At 56.4% G+C, this 23,354-nt stretch overlaps 1 protein-coding gene across 3 annotated transcripts; it reads right to left on the bottom strand.

The window, feature by feature from the left end:
* Window positions 1-1,088: 1,088 nt before the first annotated feature.
* Gatad2a (GATA zinc finger domain containing 2A) lies at window positions 1,089-23,354 on the bottom strand. Of its 3 annotated transcripts, none has more exons than XM_048342665.1 (11): window positions 23,334-23,354; window positions 20,300-20,568; window positions 7,092-7,224; window positions 6,885-7,016; window positions 6,555-6,644; window positions 5,943-6,110; window positions 4,723-5,002; window positions 4,336-4,640; window positions 3,849-3,923; window positions 3,467-3,650; window positions 1,089-2,370 (listed from the first exon to the last, which is right to left on the bottom strand). In XM_048342665.1, exons 1-11 carry the CDS (start codon window positions 23,340-23,342, stop codon window positions 2,240-2,242), a joined length of 1,776 nt encoding a protein of 591 aa, XP_048198622.1. In that variant the 5' UTR covers window positions 23,343-23,354; the 3' UTR covers window positions 1,089-2,239. The 3 variants fall into 3 exon arrangements, with proteins under 3 accessions (XP_048198622.1, XP_048198620.1, XP_048198621.1); XM_048342663.1 differs by lacking the exon at window positions 23,334-23,354 and adding an exon at window positions 6,220-6,348; XM_048342664.1 differs by lacking the exons at window positions 3,849-3,923; window positions 23,334-23,354 and adding an exon at window positions 6,220-6,348.

The raw sequence follows: 23,354 nt of genomic DNA, 5'->3' as shown, positions 1-23,354 counted from the left end.
AGGAAGGGTGGGCATGGCTCAAGTGGTAGAGCGCTGGCCTTAAGCTGAAAGGCAGAGAAGGGGAGGCCTCAAGTCAAAGCTGTACTGTCCCACCATGCACACCCCAGGATTACTTCCTCACCCCATCTCTGGCCACCAGAATCAATGAGGACTGCTAGAGTCCCTGGGCATGTGAGCTTCATGGAGGTTCTGCAGTCACATTAGAACCAGGGCTTCTTGGTGCCCACTTATCATCCCCTTTGGGAAGGGGAGGCCAGGATGGTGTCCTGGGGGTGTGCATCACAGGTCACAGAGCCATGACAGGGGCTGTGTGTGGCTGGATGTTCACATTCTCAAAGCTTGTAGGAGCCAGGTCCTGATAGGATCCCCAGGGAACAACAGGACCCTACCCTTCGGGGAGTGGCAGCAAGTGAGGAGGGTTGTGCTTTGCTGCCAGTGCCTTTTCTTGCTCCACCCAAACTCCTGACTCCATCTGGGCCAGGGTGGAGGCCTTGAGGATGTTCTTTTTTTTTGGCCAGTCCTGGGCCTTGGACTCAGGGCCTGAGCACTGTCCCTGGCTTTTTCCCGCTCAAGGCTAGCACTCTGCCACCTGAGCCACAGCGCCCCTTCTGGCCGTTTTCCATATATGTGGTGCTGGGGAATGGAACCGAGAGCTTCATGTGTAGGAGGCAAGCGCTCTTGCCACTAGGCCATATTCCCAGCCCCTTGAGGATGTTCTTGTGAGACAATGGCCAGGCAGTCACTATGGGAAGGAAGGGAAAGGGGCAGGGCGGCGCCCATGAGAGCATAAATAGACAGCTCACATTCTTGGCCCCTTAAAAAAAAGGGGGGCATAGTTACATCATAGAATGTTCTAAAGCCCTTCATCATGATGGACACTGGGCAGAGCCAAGTCCAGACTTGGAGAGCAGGTGGCTGTGGCAGGACCCACCTTGGCCATGGCCTGGGTAGATATGGAGAAGCAGAGCCAGTTGGCTGCCAGCTGCCGGCAGCACTGTGGGCAGAGGTGGCACCTGCCTGGACTGCTGGTGGGAGATCAGATCAGCCAGGCCCGGCCCGCGTCCCAGAAAGAGAGCCGACAGCTCGGGTAGTAAAAGACAGGAATTTATTTGCCAGGCACAGAAAAATGTGAGGAGTAGAAACACTTGCATATTCTTCATTGTTTTTTGGTGTTAACTCCCTTTCCGTCCCCCAAAAAAGATTTTCCTCCTTTCCCCAAACCCCATTTGGAAAGGAGGCCCCGCCCACATGGCAGAGGAACACAGTCAACCTCAGTGGGGAGCAGGTGCGGTGTGTTCCCACACTTCATCCCTCACCCCGGCGCCACGCTCCAGAGAGACCGACAGGACAGCGGAGCATGAAGCATGGGCTTTTATTGGGGCGCTGCGGCAGCGCAGGACCGTCGCACTTGAGGGAGGAGGCTTTAAATTAAATCCCTAACTGCGACCAGGCCTGGGGCACCCGGCCACATGCAGGAGACGGGGACCAGCTTCCGCCTCCCATGATGGGGCTGAGTTGTAGAGATGGCGCAGGAAGTGGACATAAAACTAGAGCAGACCTGATCCTTTAAAAAAAGAACCCCAAACAGAATGCTGTGGGGACTGGGAGGAGAGGCCAGGTTTAAAGCAAGGCCTGCTGCACCCCAGCCCAGGAGTCCTGTCGGCCCAGACACCTGTGTGGGTGGGCTAGAGATTGTGTCCGTAGAAGTGAGTAGGAAAAAGGAAGAATTAATAAACTGCCACACCCAATCCCACGCTTGGCATCCTCCTCGGCTTCCCACTGGCTGCTGGCAGCGCCCCCCACAGGAACCCGGCGCCGCGGCGGTGCAAGCTGTGATGTCTCCTTCTGGCAGTGGCCACCCTGGTACAGCCCCACCCAGTGCACGACAGGGACCTGGCTCTGTGGTTCATGTTTAATTCCATCATCGTGGTGATTCAAATAAAAAACTCCAACCTACAGAGATCGCCGTGAAGGAAGGCTGTCCAACAGCAGAGCCTAAACCAGGAGAAGCAGGATGAAGAGGAGCCGCCACTTGTCCCACACGGCACCAGCCTCACCCAGCGCGGGACCAGGCAAGCCGGCCAGAGAGGCCTTGTTGCTGCTGGTGCTGGGCGAACTAAAGGCAAAGAGGAAGGAAGGGACCCGCGGGGAGGCTGTCAGTTCTGATCCTCATCCACCGCCGATGCCCTGGGCGGCGGTGCAGGGTGCCGGAGGCGGCGCCCGCGGGGCCTGGCTTGCACTATTTCCACGTGGCCGACTGGGGGATGGAGCGCGGGGGGATCATGTCAAGGAGGTATTCTCTCTGGCGGTCCACGGTGGACGAGGTCTTGTGCACGGCCAGGCTGGGGCTGACGAAGGCCAGGGTCCCCCCTGCAAGGGAGCCACAGGTATGAGGTGGGTGAGGAAATGGCTGAGAACCAAGCCCACAAAGGCACGGCCTTGCAGCCACCACAGCAGCACCCACACTGCGGGGCCCAGGGCTCAGTCACTTCTGGCTCTGCTTGGACAATCCCAAGGGGAGGCACAAGATAGGAGAGCAAAACATTACCACAGGGCCCCTAGGAACACCACCAACCGACCCTATCATCCACACTACGGGAGGCTGAGAATAGAGGTTCAAACCCAGCCAGGGCAAAAAATCCCAGACTCATCCCTGGTGGCCAAGTGTCAGCTGAGATGGAAGAAACTGGGTGTGAGTGGAGAATCCCACAGCTGGGCCCAAGTACTAGCCAGAAAACCCACAGAAATCAAAACAACAATCTCCCACCAGGAATTTTTTTGTTGTTGCTGGTCTTGGGACTTGAACTCAGGGTCTGTGCACTGTCGCTGAGCAAGGCTAGTGCTCTACCACAGAGTCACAGCCCCACTTCCAGTTTTCTGATGGTTCATTGGAGGCAGGAATCTTATGGCCTTCCCTGCCCCTGCTGGCTTGGAACTGCGATTCTCAGATCTCAGTCTCCTGAGTAGCTGGGATGACAGGTGTGAGCCACTGGCATGTAGCCCACAGGGAATTCTTTTGGAGACAGTCTCTGCAGCTGGTCAGGCCTCACCTATTTCATTCTCTCAAACATTCATTTGTCTTGCTGCTGCCTGAACACAACGGGGAACACATGCACATTCCCGTGGTTCTAGGCCACCTGATCCCTCCTCCACCCTTCCCTGCCCTGCCGCGAACACACAGGGAGCTCACTCTGCCTGGCCCCAGCTGCAGGACGCCAACCAGAGCTGCCAGCCTCTGCCTGCGCTGCACTCATCCCACAGGATGCACTAGCATGGAGAAGTGCAAGCAACAGCAACAGCAGCTCAAGAAGCAGTCTGAGCTACATAGGGCCGTTTAGCTGCTGCAGACCACCCTGAGCTCGCCAGGCTTTGCCAAGTGAGGGGACAGAGCTTGGGATGAATGCCAACTCAGGAAATCCAGCAAGACCCCACCTCAAATACAAGGGCAGGGGGCACTGGGGTGCACCTGTGCTCAGGGGCGTCTTTTTCCAGTTGGAGGCAGCACCACGGCTGGAGCCCCTCTCGGAATGTCTGCCAGTCCTGCTCACTAGCGCTGTGGGCGAGGCGGTGTTCTGCAGCTTGGGCGATTGGCTGAATGTGTGGAGAACACCACGAGATGTGGCCGAACCCCGGGCCAGCTGGCTGGATGTCTGTGGGGAGAAAAGTCAGCAGCTCAGGGGGCGCCAGGGTGGCTGTGTGAGGTGCCCAGTGCAGCCTGTCCGAGTCTGCCCACCCACACAGGGTCCTGAGAGCAGGGTGGTTACAGCAGGGGGAGAGAGCGACAGCGGGCAGTGTCGGGCAGTCGACAACTGGTGATCACAGGTGGCCAGGCGCCGGCGGGTGCTGACCTGTAGCGCGGCCCCGTTACTCCAGCCTCGGGCCTCTCCTGAGCGGAACGCCAGCTTCCGCCGGGGCTTTGTCACCTACAGACGGGTGGAAACGGGTCAGGGAGGACGTGCCGCCGGCTGCCCCGCGGCCGGGGTCACCCTGGACGTGCCGTCCACTGCCACCTGCTGCCTCAGATGCCTGGGGACCTTGAGAAAACAGGTTTAGTCGTTTCCTAACACCTGAGCCAAGAAAAACTGCAAACAATGCAGCTTTGGGTCAGTCGGAGAGGAAGAGAACCTTAAAACAAGAGTCTTGCTTGCAACCTGGCCTCAGTGCTGGGCAGCTTGAGGCCCCTACCCCACGTGGCCTGCAAGCGCTGGCCCCAGGGAGAAAAGTACAGGACCTAGAGAAACCACAGGTTAGGGTCACGAATACCAGTGCGCCATCTGGTGCAAAGCAGATGGAGAGCCAAGGGGCGGTGCTGGAGAGGGGAGTGGGGCCTCCTACCTGCTTCAGTACAGGGTGCGGGGCAGAGGGCTCAGCCTTGGCAGCGGGAGGTCCCGTGCCAGGCCCCTGCTGCAGCAGGCGCTGCTCAATCTCCTGTTCCTGCTGCAAAGCCTTGACAAAAGCAGCCTTCAGACGGCTGGTATGTTCCACCTTGAGTGCCTTCTTCTGATTGGATGTCATGCAGGTCTCGCACATGACTGCCCCACCCTTCTCCTCTCGCCAGCGGCAGGTGAAGTCCGTCTTGCACTGAGCGCATGTGTATGGCTCCCGGGACAGCACAGCTGTGGCCACTGACAGCCGGCCTGCTGCAGGAGGGACACGAGCTGTGAGCAGAACCCAGGACTGCCCCTGCCCGCCTGCGGTGGGGTTTGGAGGCCACCCGCCTACCTTGGGTCTCCAGCAGATTGTGGACCACCTCCTCCAGGCCCACCAGATAGATGAACTCATTGTTGGCGGCACTGGGCAGGAAGGTCATCTCCGGGGCTGGGGGCTTGGGTGGGGGGATCTCCAGCAGAGTCTTCTCCAGCTGCTTGCGAAGTGCGAGTTTGGCAGCTGCCTGGCGGCTGGCGGGAGACTCAGCCGCGGCCACCACTGACGCCACGCTGCTGGGCGTAGAGTTGGCCTGAGCAGATGTGGCTGATGTTCCCTTCAGTGATGCTGCGGTGGGCTTTGGAGAGATGAGTGCCAGTCAGGGTACCTGGGGTGCCCAGCACGGACACCCACCAGGCCCCTACGGTGAGGTCTAGGATGCTGAGGTGCCCGGCTGCACCCAAGGCACCTCTGTGGGCTTGGGTGTGGGTGCTCTGGTCCTAGTTCTGCACTTGCAGGGGCTGTGTGGAGATGGGCTCCTGCAGCCTCACCTCCAGTTCTGGAAACGCGAGCACACCATCCTGTGGCACAGAGGGGTCAGGGGCCAGGACAGTGTGGCTGGCTGGTGCAGTGTTGGCACAGAGCCCCAGCCCAGGCCTCCCACCTCTGCCTCTGCTCCATGTGGTCAGGGACCTGAGTATGCAGGGGTACTCCCTGTCAGGGCCATCATCTCTGCCCCACATGGCCGGCAGGACTGTCCTGCTGCAAGAGCCCAGCAGGATCTGCTGCTAGCTGGAGAAGGCAGTCTCGGTGCCAAGCAAGAAAGCAATGGGAACATGCACGTCAGCAGAAGGCCTGCACACCCAGCGATTTCTTCTGTCACATAAGCTCTGGCTTCCAGCTCACATGCCCCTCCTTTTCCCACCCCATGACCCAGAGGTGGGGCCAATCCTCCCCATCCCAGAGCTCTGTGCAAGGTGAAGGTACATGTGGATAAGAATAGCTAGCACTTCATGACTATCTGCAGCACCCACCCTCTGCACGGTGACCTGAGTCAGTCAGGGAGGGGCTAAGGTCTGTGGTCTCTGAGCCATCTCCAAGTCGCCAATACCACCCTCCACCCTCTGCAATGTGACCCTGAAGCAGACCACACCCTATGGTTGTTCTGGCCCCAGAAGCTGCCAACAACCTTGACAGTGCTATGACCCAAGGGGATCAGGTTTGCCCCACCGCCCTGTGGGCTGGTGTTCCAGGACCCTCCTGGCCTCCAGGGCACAGGCAGAACACAGGCCCCTCACCTGGGGGATGTTGACGAGCAGGCTGGTGTTGGGGACATTGGCCACACGGATGAGTCCCTGCTGGATGATCCTCTGTCCCTGAATTTGCACACTGGGCACAGAGGCCCGGGGGGCCAGGAGGAGGGGCGGGGGGCCAGTGGTGGAATGCTGTCTGATGTTGTGGATTTGCTGTGAGGAGGGGACAAGAAACCCACTGAGACGAAAAACAGAAAAGCCCTCCACCTGAAGATGCTGCCTGAGTCCACACCCACACCCACACCCACACGGCCCCGCTCACCTGGGCCCCCCTGACGAGTGGTGGCATGACGACCTGTGAACTGGCCTGTGGCCCCAGCTTGGAGGACACCTGCTGCCCACCCCGGACCAGGGGTGGTGGGATGACGCTGCTGGGCATGCGCGCTGAGGTCTGTCAATGACATAGACAGCCCCTCTGTTACGTAGCTGCACCAGCATGGGCCACTGCCCGTACAAGCTAGGCCAGGTCCACAGGCCCGCTAGACCCAACATGGGGCCACCATGGCCTCTCATAGTGGCCATGGCCTGGTTTGGGCTGTACATAAAGCCTCAATACCACCAGCCTTTCCCAATTGTGGCTGGAGAAAGGACACTGACCTGAAGTGATGTCTTGCTGGCAGGAATGTTCTGGGTGCCCCGCACTAGCGGAGGAGGGGTGGTGACGGCACTCCCAGCAGAGCCTGCGGGCTGGAAGAGGGTGAACATGGAAACTGAGCCCCAGCCCCACATGGCTTCCTGCCTACACCAGGCCCCGGAAGGCTTCACTCGTGGCCTGAGGACCTTCTCTAGCACCAAAGCCCTTCCTGGATCCCCACACAGCTTGGGGACCACTCTGCCCCACAGGAGAGGTGATGGCTCACAGCAGCCATAGAGGACTCGGGCCTGGACAGGCCAGTGGCGCAGCCCTAACGGGTAAGCAGCACACACCTTCTGTGCGGTGGCCTCCTTTTGGATCTGACTCTGCCTCAACTTCTTCAACAAGACGAGCTTTGCCTCTTCTAACCTCAGCTCTTCCTTCAGCTGTTTGATCATCTGCTCCCGGTCCTCTGGGCTGCTTTTCTGCAAGGACAGAGTGCGGCATGAGGGGCAATCTGCAGCCCCAGAGGCAGAGGGCCCTATCTCAGCCAGGCTTACCAGGAGGGCCTCAGTGCCCGTCTCTTCCAAGGCCAGCTTGGCCAGCCCATTCACCCTGGGGCTGGATGGCTGCTCGTTGTCAGACAGCACGATCACATCGGGTGAGGGGGGTCTCTTCTCAGGCTTCATGTCACTGCGGGCAGAGAGCAGTGGTAAGCAGTGTCTGGCTACAGAGGTGATGCTTGGCAGACAACCAGCCAAGGGGCAGGGAGCAAGTTGCTCCGGGCCAGCTCGTCCCTGCTGGTCCCACATGGCTAGCCCGTTCCTGTTGGTCCCCTGGGCACCTTGAACATGCCATGGCACCCACACAGCCAGGCCCTCACCTCCTGTGCCCGCCCTTCCAGGGCACATGCCACATGTAGCAGTGTGGCTACATGTAGCCTATTATTAGGGTGTTTTCACTACTGTGGCCCAGGCTACAAGCTTTCAGACCCTACATACCACACCTCCCCCAGGTCCAGCATGTTCTGACCTCTGGGAATTCTAGATGCAGAGCCTCTTGGTGCTTGCCTTCCAGAAAATGCACCAGGCACAAGGCCCACAGCAGGTGTTAGGGAAACTCACTTCTACTGGGGGCCCTGCTGTCAGGCCATCCTTTCCCACTGAGAGTCCCAGCCCTGGGGCTGCTCATCACTGGGTCAGGACTAGGCCAAGACATCTATGGGTGTGATGGGTGAGCCTGGGCCCTAGCACACCTCACTCCATGGCTAGAGCCTCTATTCCTACACACATGAGCCAGGCTAGACACACCAATGCCTGATGTGTCTGAGGCGTCATGACCAACCATGTGCTGTGATGTCGCTGACCTGACATGGGGGGGGAGTTGGTACATCCCAGAGATGACAACTGACCACCCACTCAGGCAGCTGCTGGCAGTGGTGAAGTGCTCCTGGTTGCACACAGAGAAAGCAGCTGAAGACGCCACACACACACACACACACTAGGTGGCACTGCAACCCAGGGTTTAACAAAGTTAACAGGCTGAAGTTAACTAAAGTCACAGCTCAAAGTTGTCCCCACGTTTTGCAGTGGACTCCAGTGGAGAGGACACAGTGACCTGAACAGCTCCACAGCTGTACCAGACTAGAACCCACTGCACCTATGGGGCAGTGTCCTCAGGCAAGGGGGACAGAGAACAGGCTCCACTCTGGAGCCACCATCCTCTTGTTCCGCCTCACAGAGCTAAACTGAAGCACTAGTACAGCACCGACTCCAGAGACCAGGAGGGGGCCATCTCAGGGCACAGGCTTAGACCCAGACAAGGGAAGTTTATAAAGACCTCATGATTAGAGGCATCCCACTTGGGTCTCACCAAAACTCTTCTCTACCGATGGTTCCCAGCATCCCAGGATTGTCTTTCAGGGTGATTCCAGGACCTGTGGGCCTGTACAGCACATGGGGGCATCCAGGCCAGGCTCCTGTACAGCCCTGCAGTGCCTCCTGCTCTCCACCCAGATGGGCTCAGAGAAACTGAGAGGGCCCAGGTGGGACCACAGATAAGAATTACAGATGACAGCCACTTCCTGCAGGAGGGCAGCTGAAGCGACAGCCACCCCTGGGGGTGCAGGCTGCTTCCAGAGAAGGGTATCTAATCAAACCTGAACCTGCCTCAGGGACCAGGGCAAGGCTGGGGCTGAGGTGTCCTGACAGGGCTGCCCAGACCCATCTTAGCCAGAGACTAATCAATAAATCATCCAAGAGGTGATGTCACCAGCCATCAATGATCACTCAGCATCCAAGCTGACAGCAGGGAGTGAACTTCCTGTATGCTAATCAGGCCACCCAAAAGTCATGTGACAAAGGCATTTCCCTCTCTGGTCATGTGACCCTTTAACTGTGCCTTCCAACGTGAAAACCATGGCAACGGGCAGTTTGAGCCGGTCTGTGACATGCTGCCTTCATTTTGAGAAGGGAGGTAAGGGTTCAGGTGCTTCAGAAAATGGTGTCGCTGGGCTCCCCGGGGGCTCAAGCACTTCCGGTATGGCACCAGCCCATAGGGAACTGCATGGCTTCTGGCATTAGGCCACATTTACACATGCACGCACGCATGCTACCAGCCCCCTAGTTTCCAAACTGAAAAACTTTCCTAAGCTCAGTTTCTAAGTAAAGGAGAAGGAACTTCAAGGTTCTCAGGACTTCCTGGGAGAGTTAATTCAAGGAAAAGAACATATGGCTCAGAATTATCTCAAGCTTTGTTCCAGGGGAGGTTTGCAATTATAGACACCTCCAAGGGCCTGGAGAATAACAGCAGAACCCCAGCACAGGGCACTGGGACGGAAGGACCCCCCCCCCCCCCGCGGGGGCACTCCATACTGCTGGTCTTTGGAAGCAAATCCAATAAGCTATCCAGGCCCATCTTGAGAACACTTACATAAAACAGAGTGATCACAACTCCTTCTGGGACCTGAAAAATTCCCCACATCAGCCAGGCTGCTACAGCACAGGAGAAATCCTGTTACCTGACAAATTTCTACAGGTTTTTTTTTTTGAGGGGAGGCTGAGTTTTATCTCTAAGCTTCATCACCCCCAGATCCACTTGCTCCGAGGCCAAGGCCAGAGCAGAGCACCCTTAGCCTGTGCCAGGGCGGGGGTGGGTGTCCTCAAGGGGACAAAGAGCTGTCCTTGGGGTCCCCAAGCTCTGTGGTTGTCTGAATGGCTAGACATGTTACCCTCCCTGACCACTGTCCCCTCATTAATTGCTGAAATTAAGTTGCAGAGCTGCCCCTGGCAGAGGGGAGAAACTCTGGTTGTGTGTGGGGGTCAGGTTCAGCTGTGGTGCACAGGCAGCACTGAGGGGAGGGAGTTCACGGCAGGAGGGTGGCTGCCTTTCACTCATACACGAAGCACAAACACACAACCTAGAGATGCTATAGAAAGCCAAAAGACACAGGGCTGGGAATGTGGCTTAGTGGTAGAGTGCTTGCCTTGCATGCATGAAGCCTTAGGTTTGATTCCTCAGACCACATAAACAGAAAAAACTGGAAGTGGCGCTGTGGTAGAGTGCTAGCCTTGAGCAAAAAGAAGCCAGGGACAGTGCCCTAGAACTGGGGGTGGGGGGGGGGGCAAGAAAACCAAAGACATAGCAACCACAGCCAAGAAGGCCCCCGGCGGGGTGACTCCTTCAGGCAATGGGCATGATAGTTCCCGGACCATGAACTTTTGAAAAGCTCTGGCTTGGCCCCCTGGTCTTCTAGAACATCTCCCACCTGCGCCTGCGCGCGCGCACACACACACACACACACACACACACACACACACACACACACACACACAGACACAGACAGAGAGAGAGACAGAGAGAGAGAGACAGAGAGAGAGAGAGAGAGAGACTTTGTTTGGGTCCTATCTGGTCTTTATCAGCTAACCTTAGACTCCCCCCCCCCCCCCTGCTCCCAGGGCCTCCCCAAGAATGTCCAACCAAGTCAACCCAACTCATTCTTTCACTGAGTTCCCCATGTAAGCCCCAATTCACCCTTCAAGACACATCCCAAGCCACGTGGCCTGTCATCCCAGCTGTTCAGGAAGCTGAGATCTGAAGATCATGACTCAAAGCCAGCCCAAGCAGGAAAATATTTGAGAGTCTTATCACCAATTAACTAGCAAAAAGCTAGAGAGCTGTGACTCAACAAGTAGAGCACAGGGCTGGGAATGTGGCTTAGTGGTAGAGTGCTCGTCTAACATACACGAAGTCCTGAGTTCCAGTCCTCAGTACCACACAAACAGAGAAAAAACAAAAAGAAGAGGCAGAGCATGAACCTTGAGTAAAAAAGTTCAGAGGCAGTACCTAAGCCCCGGGACTGATTCCCCCCACAAAAAAAGACACAGCTCAAACCACTTCTACCCTCAAAAGGTACCTGGGGAGCCCACATCCCACAGAAAGTCTTCTCAGCCCTGTCCATGCCTGCAGTAGGGATGTGCACAGGCCTGGAAGCACCTCCTGCAGACTCCCCAGGACTCATGGCCCTATGCTACACCTCAAAGGGCAGTACTGTGTTCCTGTCACCCCCTCCCCCCACAGTCAGGGCCAGCCTTCCCTCCCCTTTCAGGTGTCACACCAGCTGCCACCCAGCAGGAAGGCTCCCTTCACATTGTGGCATATCTCCACAGACAAGCAGGCCAGGGTTTTCCCTGAGGCCATGCTGGCCAGCTGGCTGGGAAAGGCTACGATTTCCCTGGAGCTGGAGCCACAAGATGATCTGCTCAAGGTTGCAGACTGGGGTCCTTTCCTCCACCTAGCCTCAGGCTACGGACAGCACCTCGGCCTGTCACCGAGCCCCAGACTACATCTTGCAAACAGAGACACCTCCACTCCGTGGGTGAATAGGGTGGGGGCCAGGATCTGTGCAGCTCAGGGAGCTGGTGAGGCACTGTGGTGAGACTCAGGGCAGAGGCCTGCCAGGCTGCAGACCAACCCACCACAGAAGACACTGCTATCCACTGGGAGCCACTGTGGCCAGGGACCCAGGACAGGCTCCAGCGAGCCCTGAAGACAGACCCACTGCACCCTGGAACCATTAAGCCTGGACAGAGAACAACAAAACATGGTTTGGGGTAGGGATCCTTTGGGCACAGCCAGCCAGGCCCACTTCAGGGAGGTGCTCCACCCTGTGACCCCTAGGCACCGCTTCCTCCCTAAGGGGCAAGGGCAAACAGAGCTCTAGGAAGATGTCACTGGGCCACTGCTCTTGTCCCGCCAATGGTTCAGGGATGAACCCGGCCTTGCTAAACACAAATAAACCTGAAAAGGATACCTGCGCTGGGGGAGGCACCCCTATAGCCTGCCATGGCTCCTCTCTGATCAGGCTGATTTTGGGAACACTTGCTCTGGCAACTTGTGTGGCCCCAGCCACCATGGTGAGGACACAAAAGCTATAGGCAGGAAAGGCAGAGGCAGAGCAGAGATGGACCAGGACAGTCCCAGCCATGGCACATGAGGGACTGTACAGCCCAGGAAGCAGGAGTGTTCACAGGGGGCTTTGCGTGCACGCGCGCATACACACATAGACAGAACCAGACAGCAATCCATCAACATGCTGCTGCCTTAAACCACTAAGCTAATGGGGCCCCAGGGGAGCTAGCCCAACATCTAACACTATGCTTCCTCCCAGAGGCCACCCACTCTGCACAGTACTCCAAGATAGAACAGGACAGGAAGCCGGGAGAGAGAAGAGTGGCTGCCCCATTGAGAGTCACAGCTGTGCCCTCTCCTTGCAAAGGAGCCAGGGGTGGTCGTCCAGGCAGGGGAAGGTCATGCAGATCCTATCTAGAAAAACCAGGGTGCTGAGGTCCCTCAACAGAGCACCAGAGGGGCACTACCGGCCCCAACTCTCAACACCTTGAAGGCTGGAATGCAAGTGTGTGATTTTGGGACTCACGTACCACCACCTGGAAACCCCCAGGAGCCCATTCCTCTCCCAAAGGGGGAGCTTCCTACAGACACCGGTGGTACTCCAAACCACTGCTACTGGTGAGCCTGTCCTGGAGCCCACCTGATCCTCACCAGCCTAGCCCCCCACCCCACCTCAGCATCCATTCCAGCCTCCACCGCAGCCTCCCGGGGAAGGCAGAGCACATTCTGCTTCTCAGCCACAGAGGCCATGGAGGTGAGCAGCTGGGATGATATCTTTGAAACCCAGCCATTGTATTTCCTGGAGACTTGCAGTCCAGTTGCAGCTCTGGGACTCCATTAAAGCAAGCCCTGCCATAGCTCAGGGGAACATGGGGGAGGGGTGTGTGTGTGTGTGCGCGCGCCTGCGTGCGCACACACGCTGCCACCCACTCCACACAGCTGCAGTGGTCCCTGGCCCCAGGTGATGTAGCAGAACCCCACATGGTGCCCACTCCTTACAGCCTGCACTGCCAGGCCAGACGGCATCACTGCAGAGCAGCAGGGAGCCAGGGCCTGTGCTCCAGGTCTGAAAAGGCTACAGTGGCACAACCCTGCAGAAGCCAGCACTGAAGCTGACATCAGCCTGAAGAGAAGCACTCTGTGAAAAGCATCACTCACACACAGAAAGGGTGATCTACCATGTTTGAAAATCACCCAAGACACCTGCTGACCCCTTACTCCACCATGGCCCTGAGCCACCATCCACGTCATGGCATAAGCGGCAGGGAACAGGCCCACACCTAGGTCCCCTGCTAACTGCACACTGCCCTGAGGTGCTACAGGAACATAGGGTCCTACATGGGTGTCAGTTATGTGGGCCATTGAGAACTATTTCTGGAATAAGGTGAAGTAGCAGCTGACCCCTGAAGTGATGAGGGGATGGTGTGAGGAAATGGACCTGGCCCTTAGGAGGCAGACACAGGTTCCACAGCAGGTCAAGGAGCGGCAGATGGCCCAGCACTTGTCTTCCCTGGCTACCTTTCTGCCCCCACTCTCACTCTGCATGACTGGCGCCCTGACCTGTCCACCCCCTGGTCACCCCCAGGACCCCATTCTACACTGCCACACACCCCAGGTGCAGGTACTCAGGGCACTGCATGGGCAGGCCACTTGTAGAAGCTGTTGGGGGCTTGCATGGACATCTGATGGCTTCAATGTGACCCCACCACCTACTTTGAAGATTGAAGTCATAGCCTGATGGGCTAATAATGCCCATAGATGGGGCATGAAGCCATGCCCAGAATGCCTCCCCACCAGCCACTGCCTCTGGGCAGGCAAGTCCCAAGACAGCCTTCCTCCTGTCACCATGGCACCTGCCTGAGCACAGCCACAGGGTGCTGGCATCTCGGAAGACCGATGTGGAGCATGTCACCCTGTCTTCTCCCCTGGGTGAGGAGACCAGAGGGGCAGCTGGGCCTGAGCCGGGGAACGCAGGACTGCCCTTCTTCCCCCAGCCTCCTACACTCCACATTACACAGGACTGTGCTTCTTGAGAAAAAAACAAAATATCTTCCAGCCAAGTTGGCCATTTTCTTCTTCCAGAGCCCTCAGTACCTACTGGGAACACACTGCCCAGGAAGGCCCACCCACTCGTGTCTGCTCTCCACAATGAGGTTGTTCTGACCAGGGCCAGGTCAGGGGGGCATAGGAACCAGAAGGACTGAGCACCAGGGAGCCCTGGGGCCTCTCCCTACACCCCCACATCATGTCATGTGAATGGACCCTGTCTATGACAGAGAAAGGCCCCACAGGACCAAGGCTAGGCAGAGTGGAAATGGGAAGGCACCTGGGGGAAACAATGACCCAAGGGGCTCAAACCTCATCACAGTTCCGCAGGAAGCCTGTTCTGCCAGGGACCCCAGATCCTCCTACCTCCGCAGAAGCTACGAGGCAATAGGGGGTGCTGGTGACCCCACACAAGTCAGGGGTTCAGGAGTGATATCCTCTTTGGCCAGGCCAGCACACTGCAGCCCCCGTGTGAATTGCTGCCCTTTGGGGAGCTAGAAACATGGCGTCCTAGACTGTCATCCTAGTACTTCAAGGTAACTGAGGGACAGGTGGACCCTTGAGTACTGGTGAGTCCAAATCTCTACCAGATCAGAGCACAGGACTGGAGGGAAGGGGAGCCAGACAGGGGGAGGCGAAGCATAGCCAAGGGGTGAGGTGGGTACAGAGCTGAGTGAATGAGTATATGGGCATGCATGTGTGTACGTATGTGCACGTGTGTGTGTGTAGACACCATTCTTGCTGCCTGGCTTGGCCCCCAAAACTCTCCCTCAAGTGGGATCCGTCCTTGGAAGAGGGCTGCAGGAGAGCTGGGGCCAAGGCTACTCTGCACATGTCCTCAGGTTGAGGAGACACTGTCCTGCCCTACCTGTTCACCCTGACAGCTAGGATGTCTTGGTGTGTCTTGCTCAGCACACATTCCAGTGGACAGTGAGTAGCCCACACAGCTGGGGTACAATCAAGGACTGGGCAGGGGCAGAGGGGTCTCCTGGGCTGAGCATGGCTCCCCACATGGCGTGGCTGCACTCCTTTCCAGGGGGAAGGGGACAGTGAAGGATTGTCACATGCAGGTCATAGCCTACACAGGACTTCTCCAGGGACCTAATGGGTAGCTCTTGAAGACCAAGAACACCAGTGAGGCTGCCATGTACAGCGCCCCAAAAAGATGGAGCAGGGTAAGGGGAGAGCCCAGTAATCCCTACCTTGATGACACAGGGACCTGGTGAGCTGCCATGCCAGCTCTGGGTATGCACAGAGCGCACTGCTGAGCACAGTACATGGAGCACCATGGATAGCAGGGCCAACAGAAGTGGCTGCACCATGCCTGCCAATCAGCACACTCACGGAGAGAACTGAGTCCATCTCCACTCAGCACTCACAGGGAGGACCAAGTCTTCTCCATTCCACACTCATAGAGAGGATGACATCCATCTCCACTCAGCACTCATGGGGAGGACTGAGTCTTCTCCACTCAGTATGCTCACAGATGCAGAGTCCATCTCCAGGATGCCTCAGAGAGGCAGGGTGGATGTGCCATAGGAGCACACCAGGAATGTTCCTATCTGGAGCAGAGTGTGGAGGACACAGGAATGTGCATTTGTCTGTCAGAACTCATCCCCTGAGGACACAGCAGCAAAAGCCACACTCCTGTGGTGGAGAGCAGAGTGGGTAAGCGCACCCAAGGGCCCATGTTTAGCCTTGGCCCTCAACCTGTGGTCTCAGACTGAAGCTGGTGGCACCTTGGAGCAGTGGGTACCCTCTGAGGGGAAGGGACCACAGAACCCAGGTCTCCTCTAATCTCCCAGCTGCATGCTGGTGATGCTGCAGGCCACAAACACACTAGCCAGGTCATGCCCTGAACCTCTGAAGCTGTGAGCCAGGACAACCCTCTGCTCTGGAAGCTGAGCACCTCAAGTATCTCGTTACCAGAACAGCAAGCTGACTCAGCCTCTACGAAGGGACAGACACTCCCTGCACACTCCTCGCGTGGCTATCCTTTATCCCCAACTGTCACTTGCTAAGACACCTGCTTGCAAACATCTACTCCTCCAGGACTTTACTAGAATCATCTGGGAAAAGATGCATGCCACCATACCAGATTTTGTTTTTGAGACAGGGTCCCGCTACATAGCCCAGAGTGACCTCAACTGTACGATCCTCCTGAACAGAACACAGGGCCTCAGGACCACATCCATCAACAGAGCCACATCCTCAGCCCTAAACTTACTTCTTGTGTTGCCGTGGGATTACAAACAGCATCTTAATTCACCACAATCTACATGAGACCAGAACAACATAGAAGCGTGCCGCCTTCTACCAACACCAGCACCCACATCCATTTGTCTTACAAAACATAGCTCAGTTTCCCAAGCACTGAAGTAGCGAGCCTTTTCTATTAACCACAGGCTTGCTACAGGAACTGGCAATTCTGCCTGCAAGTCCCTTGCCACCACATGGCCCAGTCACAATTTCTGAAAGATAGTTGGGCTGGATATTGGACTCTGGTCCGATAATTTCTTTTCAGTACCTGAATTATCATCCAGATCCTTCTAGTTTTCATTGTTGCCAGCAGGAAAGTCAACTGCTCACCATGTCCACAGCCCCGGATATTATTTTTCTCTTGTGAATTCAAATGTCTTTTGTTGTTAGGTTTTAGGAGCCAGTGGGGCTTGAACTCAGGACCTCACTCTTGTTTCTTTTCACTCAAGGCTGGATACTATGCCATCTGGCCACATCTCTAGCCTGACACTTTGTGGGTAAATTGGAGATGGGCTTTCTAGGGCTTTTCTGCCCAGGCTGGCTTTGAACCTGTACCTTCAAGATCTCAGCCTTCTGAGCAGCAAGGATTATAGGCAAGAGTACCTGTGCCCAGCTTTATCCACTAGTTGTGTTGACCCAACCAGAATCTTGGGTTAGTATCTGCTGTCCTCTACCCCACCCACCTCAAGGCCATCACTGATCAGCAAGGTCATATGCAAGGTGTTGCCACACTTTAATGAGAATCCCCTTTGAACCCACCTAAAAGCTACTGGCCTTCAGGGGTCTGGGACAAGCCTCTTCATCCAGAGCAGCAGGCTTTCCACCACCACCACCACCGCCACCCCCAGAGTCCTGGGACTTGAACTCAAGGCCTGGGTACTGTCCCTGAGCTTCTTTTTTTTTTTGCCAGTCCTGGGCCTTTGACTCAGGGCCTAAGCACTGTCCCTGGCTTCTTTTTGCTCAAGGCTAGCACTCTGCCACTTGAGTCACAGCGCCACTTCTGGCCATTTTCTGTATATGTGGTACTGGAGAATCGAACCCAGGGCTTCATGTATATGAGGCAAGCGCTCTTGCCACTAGGCTATATCCCCAGTCCCTGTCCCTGAGCTTCTTTTGCCCAAAGCTAGCACTCTATCACTTGAGCCACAGCGCCACTTCTGGCTTTTTCTTATGTGGTACTGAGGAATCAAAACCAGGGCTTCATGTATGCTAGGCAAGCACTCTACTACGAAGCCACATTCCCAGCCCAGCAGCAGGCTTTTGGCTGCTTGTGCTTCTAAGGTCTGTCTGTCTTTGGCACACTGCAGGAGTACAAGTCATTTTATCACTCCTGTCTTGCTTTATCTTTGCAGATTGGGGAAGTAATTTTTTTTTTTTTTTTTTTTTTTTTTTGGCCAGTCCTGGGCCTTGGACTCAGGGCCTGAGCACTGTCCCTGGCTTCTTCCCGCTCAAGGCTAGCACTCTGCCACTTGAGCCACAGCGCCGCTTCTGGCCGTTTTCTGTATATGTGGTGCTGGGGAATCGAACCTAGGGCCTCGTGTATCCGAGGCAGGCACTCTTGCCACTAGGCTATATCCCCAGCCCGGGGAAGTAAATTTGACAATCTCCTTGCTTAATCACAATCAAAAGTGCCTTCCAATTCTAATTTATTTCAAATAAAAACCACAGAGGGAAGAGGAGGTAGAGAGGGTCAGGACCTCATTACCTTCTCTGTCTCTCCATGCCTTACACGCAAGGGCACATATGCATGCATGGGCATACATACGTGCATACACACACACAGTCATACACAATCACACAAACACCTTCTCTGCCTCTTCATGCCCAACCCCCCATATACCTATATCTCTTGGTGATTTCAATTCACTACTCACTATCTTAAACCAAAGGGAAATTCCCTTTCATAGAAATCACTGTGGCCTTCAAAATGCCCAAACTGGGCCATAGACAGGAAGAAGAAAACATCAAAGAAAAACTAGTTTTGAAAAAGAGCCAGAATGTGTACCAAGTACAGTTGCCCTTGCTTTCGGGACCTCTTTGAGAAACAAACCCAACATGGGTCTTATTCAGAATCCTGTTGGGAGGGAACACACACACACATACTCCATGACTTAGAATATCTGAACGGATGTAAATACTGCCAGGGGCTCACACCAGTAATCCTGGCTACTCAGAAGGCTGAGACCTGAGGATCACAGTTTGAAGCAAGCTGGGGCAGCAAAGTCCATGAGACACTTATTGCCAATGAACCAGCTAAAAACTGGGATGGAGACATGGCTCAAGTGGAAGAGCACCAGCTGAGAAACCCAGGTAAACACACGGTCCTGAATCCAAACTCCAGTAATTGGGTAGGGTGGAAGGGAGTTTCAATGCCTTCATGAAATTTAAAATTGTGCCTTAGGAGGTGGAGATGTAGCTCAAGTGGTAGAGCACCAACTAGCTTTGAATGAAAAAGCCAAGAGGGAGTGTAATGCCCTGAGTTCAATTCCTGATACCAGCACCAAATTAAATCAATTAAAATTGTGCTTCAGCTGACTTAAGTCTATGGCTGGACACAACTGTGTATGTCCCCAACTCCCACTTGGGGAGCCACCGCCAGGGGAAGCTACAGAGGCTACCCCTAGGTACACAGCACCACAACGCAGCAGTGATCCCAAGACACCTGTGCCGACCAGCCTCGCCTTCTAGAGCAGACTGCAGCTGTGGCTGCCCGGACTCCGAGACCTGACCACTATTTACCACTGCATCTCTCAAGGAACCGGAGGAAAATGCACTATGGGACCCGGGGTGGGGTGGCCACACTGACTCCTAAGAGCCATCGTGTCCCACTGCATCTCCACTGAAAGGATTCCCACACTGCATCATCAGCGGGCTCCCCTGTGGCATGCAGTGTGCCTCCCATCCACCTATCAACCTCCCTTCTAGCGGGGACAGAGAAAACTGGCAAAGCTCAGCTGCCCACTAGTCTGTGGGTTCAAGGAACCCCTGGGTGCTTGCTTGTGCCCTCCACAGGTCACCAGGTCACAGGTCACAGACACACTCAGTGAGCAGTGTCACAAAGTCCCAAGAACCTCAGGAAGCCTTGGGCTTGGCCACACAGAGACAGACCTGGGTGTAGCCCAAGCTGGAAGTCCTGTGTACAGATCCTCAATATGAAGGAGCATGGAGAGGACCAGAGAGGCGGACTAGGATCGCAGATGGACCCAACAGGTCCCAGGCCTGGGCTCCTATGGCTCATTCCCTACCTCCACACCTGCCTCCTGCCTCCCCTCCTACCTGAGACCTCACAGACACCTTTCCCAGAGTCAAGGAAGGAAGGGAGCCCCAGGCCCACCGGCACGAAAAGAAGCCTGGGGTTAGAAGGAAGAGAGCTTTTTCTGGATGCTAGGAACACAAAGCATGCCTCCATCCAGATGTGGCCTCCCCACTCTAAGACACACACCACACAATCTCAGAGGTCCTCAGGACCCCAGCCATCTGGACTCAGATCACAGACCAGGGCCTTCTGAGGAACAGCAGGACAAAGGGAGCCAGCACCCTCACCCTGCCATTGCTGGGCAAACAGAGGAGGAGGGCTCCAGTGGACAGTGGCTGTCTAAGGAGGCCAAGCCCTCAGTGCCCAAAGGGAGGGGCCACAGGAGCCAGGTCTGAATGTCTCTTTACTGAGAGCCAGTTGAATGAAGAAATGGAATGGGGGTTGAGTGTGGTTTCTTTCCAGTTTTGTGAAGAACTTCATAAAGTGGGGCATCACCACCGTGCCCCTTGGAGTAACAAGTGGCCAGAAGGAAGCCAACAGAAGGGTGGCCCAAGTCCAGAGGTAGGCAGGCCTTTCTCACAGTGTGCCCTCCTCCAGCCACCCAGACAGGGCACTGGTCCCCTTGCCTAACCCCCGATGTTCCCAATAACCCAAATCCCACCACTGGTCAGACAAGAGCTCTTAGTTGGAGGCACCCACGGGTTCCACCCACACCACAGGACCCAGGTCTAAGAAGGAGGCTTCTTGGTCAGCAGTGTATGTGAGGCTCAGAACAGGTGCTTGACAATGTCCACTCACCTGTGTGAGGTACGCATGTCCACAGGCCCGTCCCCCACCAGGCCTTCGCCTCTTCCTACAGCCGTGTCCTCTGCTGCCCTCATCAGTCCTGGGGCGGGGCTGGCCCCTGGCTCTGGAGTCACCCTCGAATCTCCATCCATGTTCACCTCTGATGCTGACAGTCCTCTCTCCATCTTTATTTTTTTGCTCTCCACATCATCCTCTCCTGGGTCCGGGTCAAGGGCTCGTTTCTGGCTCCGTGTCCGGCATGCTTCTTCCGTCATCCTGCACTGTACAGATAGAGGAGAACACATTGGAGTGGGCACAGGGAAGCCGCTATCTCTTTACAAACTTCTGGGGGGCCAGAGGACTGCCCCTCATTGTGAGGTGGTGGCACAAGCAGGTGCCAGGGCAGGGCCCACAGGAAGGCTGCCCAGGAGGGGTGTCCAAGCCTGGGGGAAGGGGCTCACCCCCATGGGGACCTGTGGGGAACAGGACAAGAATAATGGAGGGAATTCTGTGCTTTCCAGACTCAAAGCAAATGGGGGAACGTGCAGGGGGGTAGTAAGGCTGGGCTCTGGGCTGTGTGAGTGACTCAGTTGGCCCCAAGTGTCTTTGTATTCCCTGCTCACCTCTGGGAGGGCAGGGAATGAGGGCCCCATGAACACCGTGGTGGGTGGGGAGGTGCACTGTAACTGTGGGGCCTGGCCCATGGGCACCACCGCCCTCTACCTGCAGGCGCACACATCTTGATTTAAAGAAGAAAGAAAAAGGAGGAAAAAACAGCTGAGTCAGTTTCTGATCCCATGACATCACTGGGCTCCACATGACCCTTCCCAGGATTCAGTCTGAGAGACAAAGCACTTTCCAGAAAACCAGTCTGAACCGGTTCCAGACAACAAGCTGAAGTGTTGTTAACCCTCACAGAGACAGGAGGAGGACAGCATGGGGCACATCTGTCTGCATGTCTGCAAGAGTGCCGGGATTCTACGGTGTGTGTGGGGGGGGTGGGGCGCAGGGGTTCAGGACATGGGCTCTAAAAGAAGCCCAGGCCTCGATGTCCCCATGGAGCAGAGGAGACCGGACCTAGGGGAGTCAAGGTCTTAAAAAGCCATAGAGTTCAGCAAGGGACAGGAAAGACATGGGCAGCCTAACTCTGGTGGGCTCTGCAAAGTGCCACACAACTTCCCACCATGAAGTCAGCAGCTATACTGTGGGCCCCCAGGGACCCATGTAGCATGTCTATGCAGACACCTCCTAATGTGTGTGTACCCACCTTCCTGGAGCCTCAGTTTTTCAGTGGCAAGCACCCTAGCAAAGGCTTGCCCTGGCAGAACCAACCCCAGAGGCCACCCTTGGGCTGGGACAGCAAGGGGTCTGCATTCCAGGACCATGTCCCCGGCCCCTCTTCTGAAGGGGCCGACTGCCCACAGAAATCGCCACAGAGGACCCTACCCCAAGTGTCCTTTTGTGGAATTAAGGAATGAGAGCAATGCCAACTGGAGGGAGACTGGCTGGCTACATGCATACCAGGCCACCCAAATGGGGCAACTGGCAACCAGGCAAGAGCCCTCAGATACCCAGGAGGTACAGGGCACTCTGCTCAGCCTCTCCTTCAGCACCACCTAGCTGCCATGAGCTGATCCTCGGGTAAAAAGCTAGGGAGGAAGGGCGTCCCAAACTTCCAGGGGCTCCAACAACCTCCCAATGTCCTGTTTGTTCCTCCAGCTGTGCCCATCTCACCCCTCCATTCCTACCGAATAGCCCCCTGCCCCCAGTGCTATGCCTCCTGTCTTCCTCCAACATGACTCAACCACAAGTCCTGTCATACCTGCTCACTATCTTGCCCTGCCCTGCAAGACATTGAACAAGTCCTGCCCTCAGGTGTCAGGGCCCCCAGAGCCTCGGGCAGTAGGGACAAGCACTGGGCAGAGCCTGTCTAGGTAGAAGATGGGGAACCAATGGGGTAGGGCTCCTGGGCTGGCCTGGTGCCTGTCAGCAGGAAGAGGGCAGTGATGGACATGGCAGACACAGCCACCCACGGTGACACTGGCTGTCTAGAACTTGCAGACACCCCCAGCTTCTCTTCTCTGCCTCCGCCCAGCCCCAAGTCAGGAGGGGCCCCTCAGTGTGGCTTCCGGCCTGGCAAGTGCTGGCTCTGCGCCACAAATTGGAACCCAAACCCAGCACCCTGGACTCCTCAACTGCCACTCTGAGGGGCAGGTGAAGATCAAGGCTCCCATCCTGTCATAGTTGCTCTCAGGCCCTAGGACCCCCTGTCTCACTAGGTCTGCACCAGGTCTCCAGCTGAGGGCCCAGGAGCCACTGCCTGTCCTCCTCAAGCGGTGCCAGGGCAGCTCACTGAGAGCCAGGAGCCTGGAGCACTGCCAATACCCAGCCCAGAACTGCCAGTCGGCCTCTCTGAGGCCTCCAGAGCTGCAGAGCTGGTGTGTGCCCTCCCCCACCTCAGGAAGGACAAGCACAGCTGGAGAGGGTGGCCCTCCACACAGAGGTCCCAGCTGTGCTCTGACCTCTGGGCTCCACAGCCCCACCCCAGCCCAGATGATGTAGGCTGCTGTCCACCAATCCAGGGCACCACCAGGCTTCTGGGAGGGAGGGCGGGGGTAGATGCTGCTCAAGGTGGCTCCGCCCTCAGGGCTGGCAAGACCAGCCTCTCAGAGCACCAGGGCTGGGGGGTGGGGTGGGGCGCCTGGACACACAGCCAGCCCCAGGAAGGGAATGTGACTTGTGGCTTCCACAGAGCAGTGAGAAAGTACCACAGGTGAAGGGCTCCCTACAGGGGAGGGGAGAACCCCAATGGAGAGGTTCCAGGCTGCCGGGGAGCCAGCAAAGCCCACAGTGAGCCCACTTTAAAAGGGAACAGAAGTCCAGGGCCTCCTCAGATGAACAACGTGAGTACCACCATGAAGGGACTGTGTAGTTCACAGATCACCTGGACAGGCAAGTGGGTAAGGACCTGGCCCAGGGTGTCCTCAGCAGGAGGTAGAGGGCAGGTTGCATTGCACCAAAGCCCACTCAAGCAAAGCAGACACACCATGAGCATCCCTGCCAGTGC

The sequence above is a fragment of the Perognathus longimembris genome, chromosome 3, assembly GCF_023159225.1.
Source record: "Perognathus longimembris pacificus isolate PPM17 chromosome 3, ASM2315922v1, whole genome shotgun sequence".
NCBI lineage: Eukaryota > Metazoa > Chordata > Mammalia > Rodentia > Heteromyidae > Perognathus > Perognathus longimembris.
Note: the sequence above shows the minus strand (reverse complement) of the source record. Positions and strands in the feature narration are given on the sequence as shown.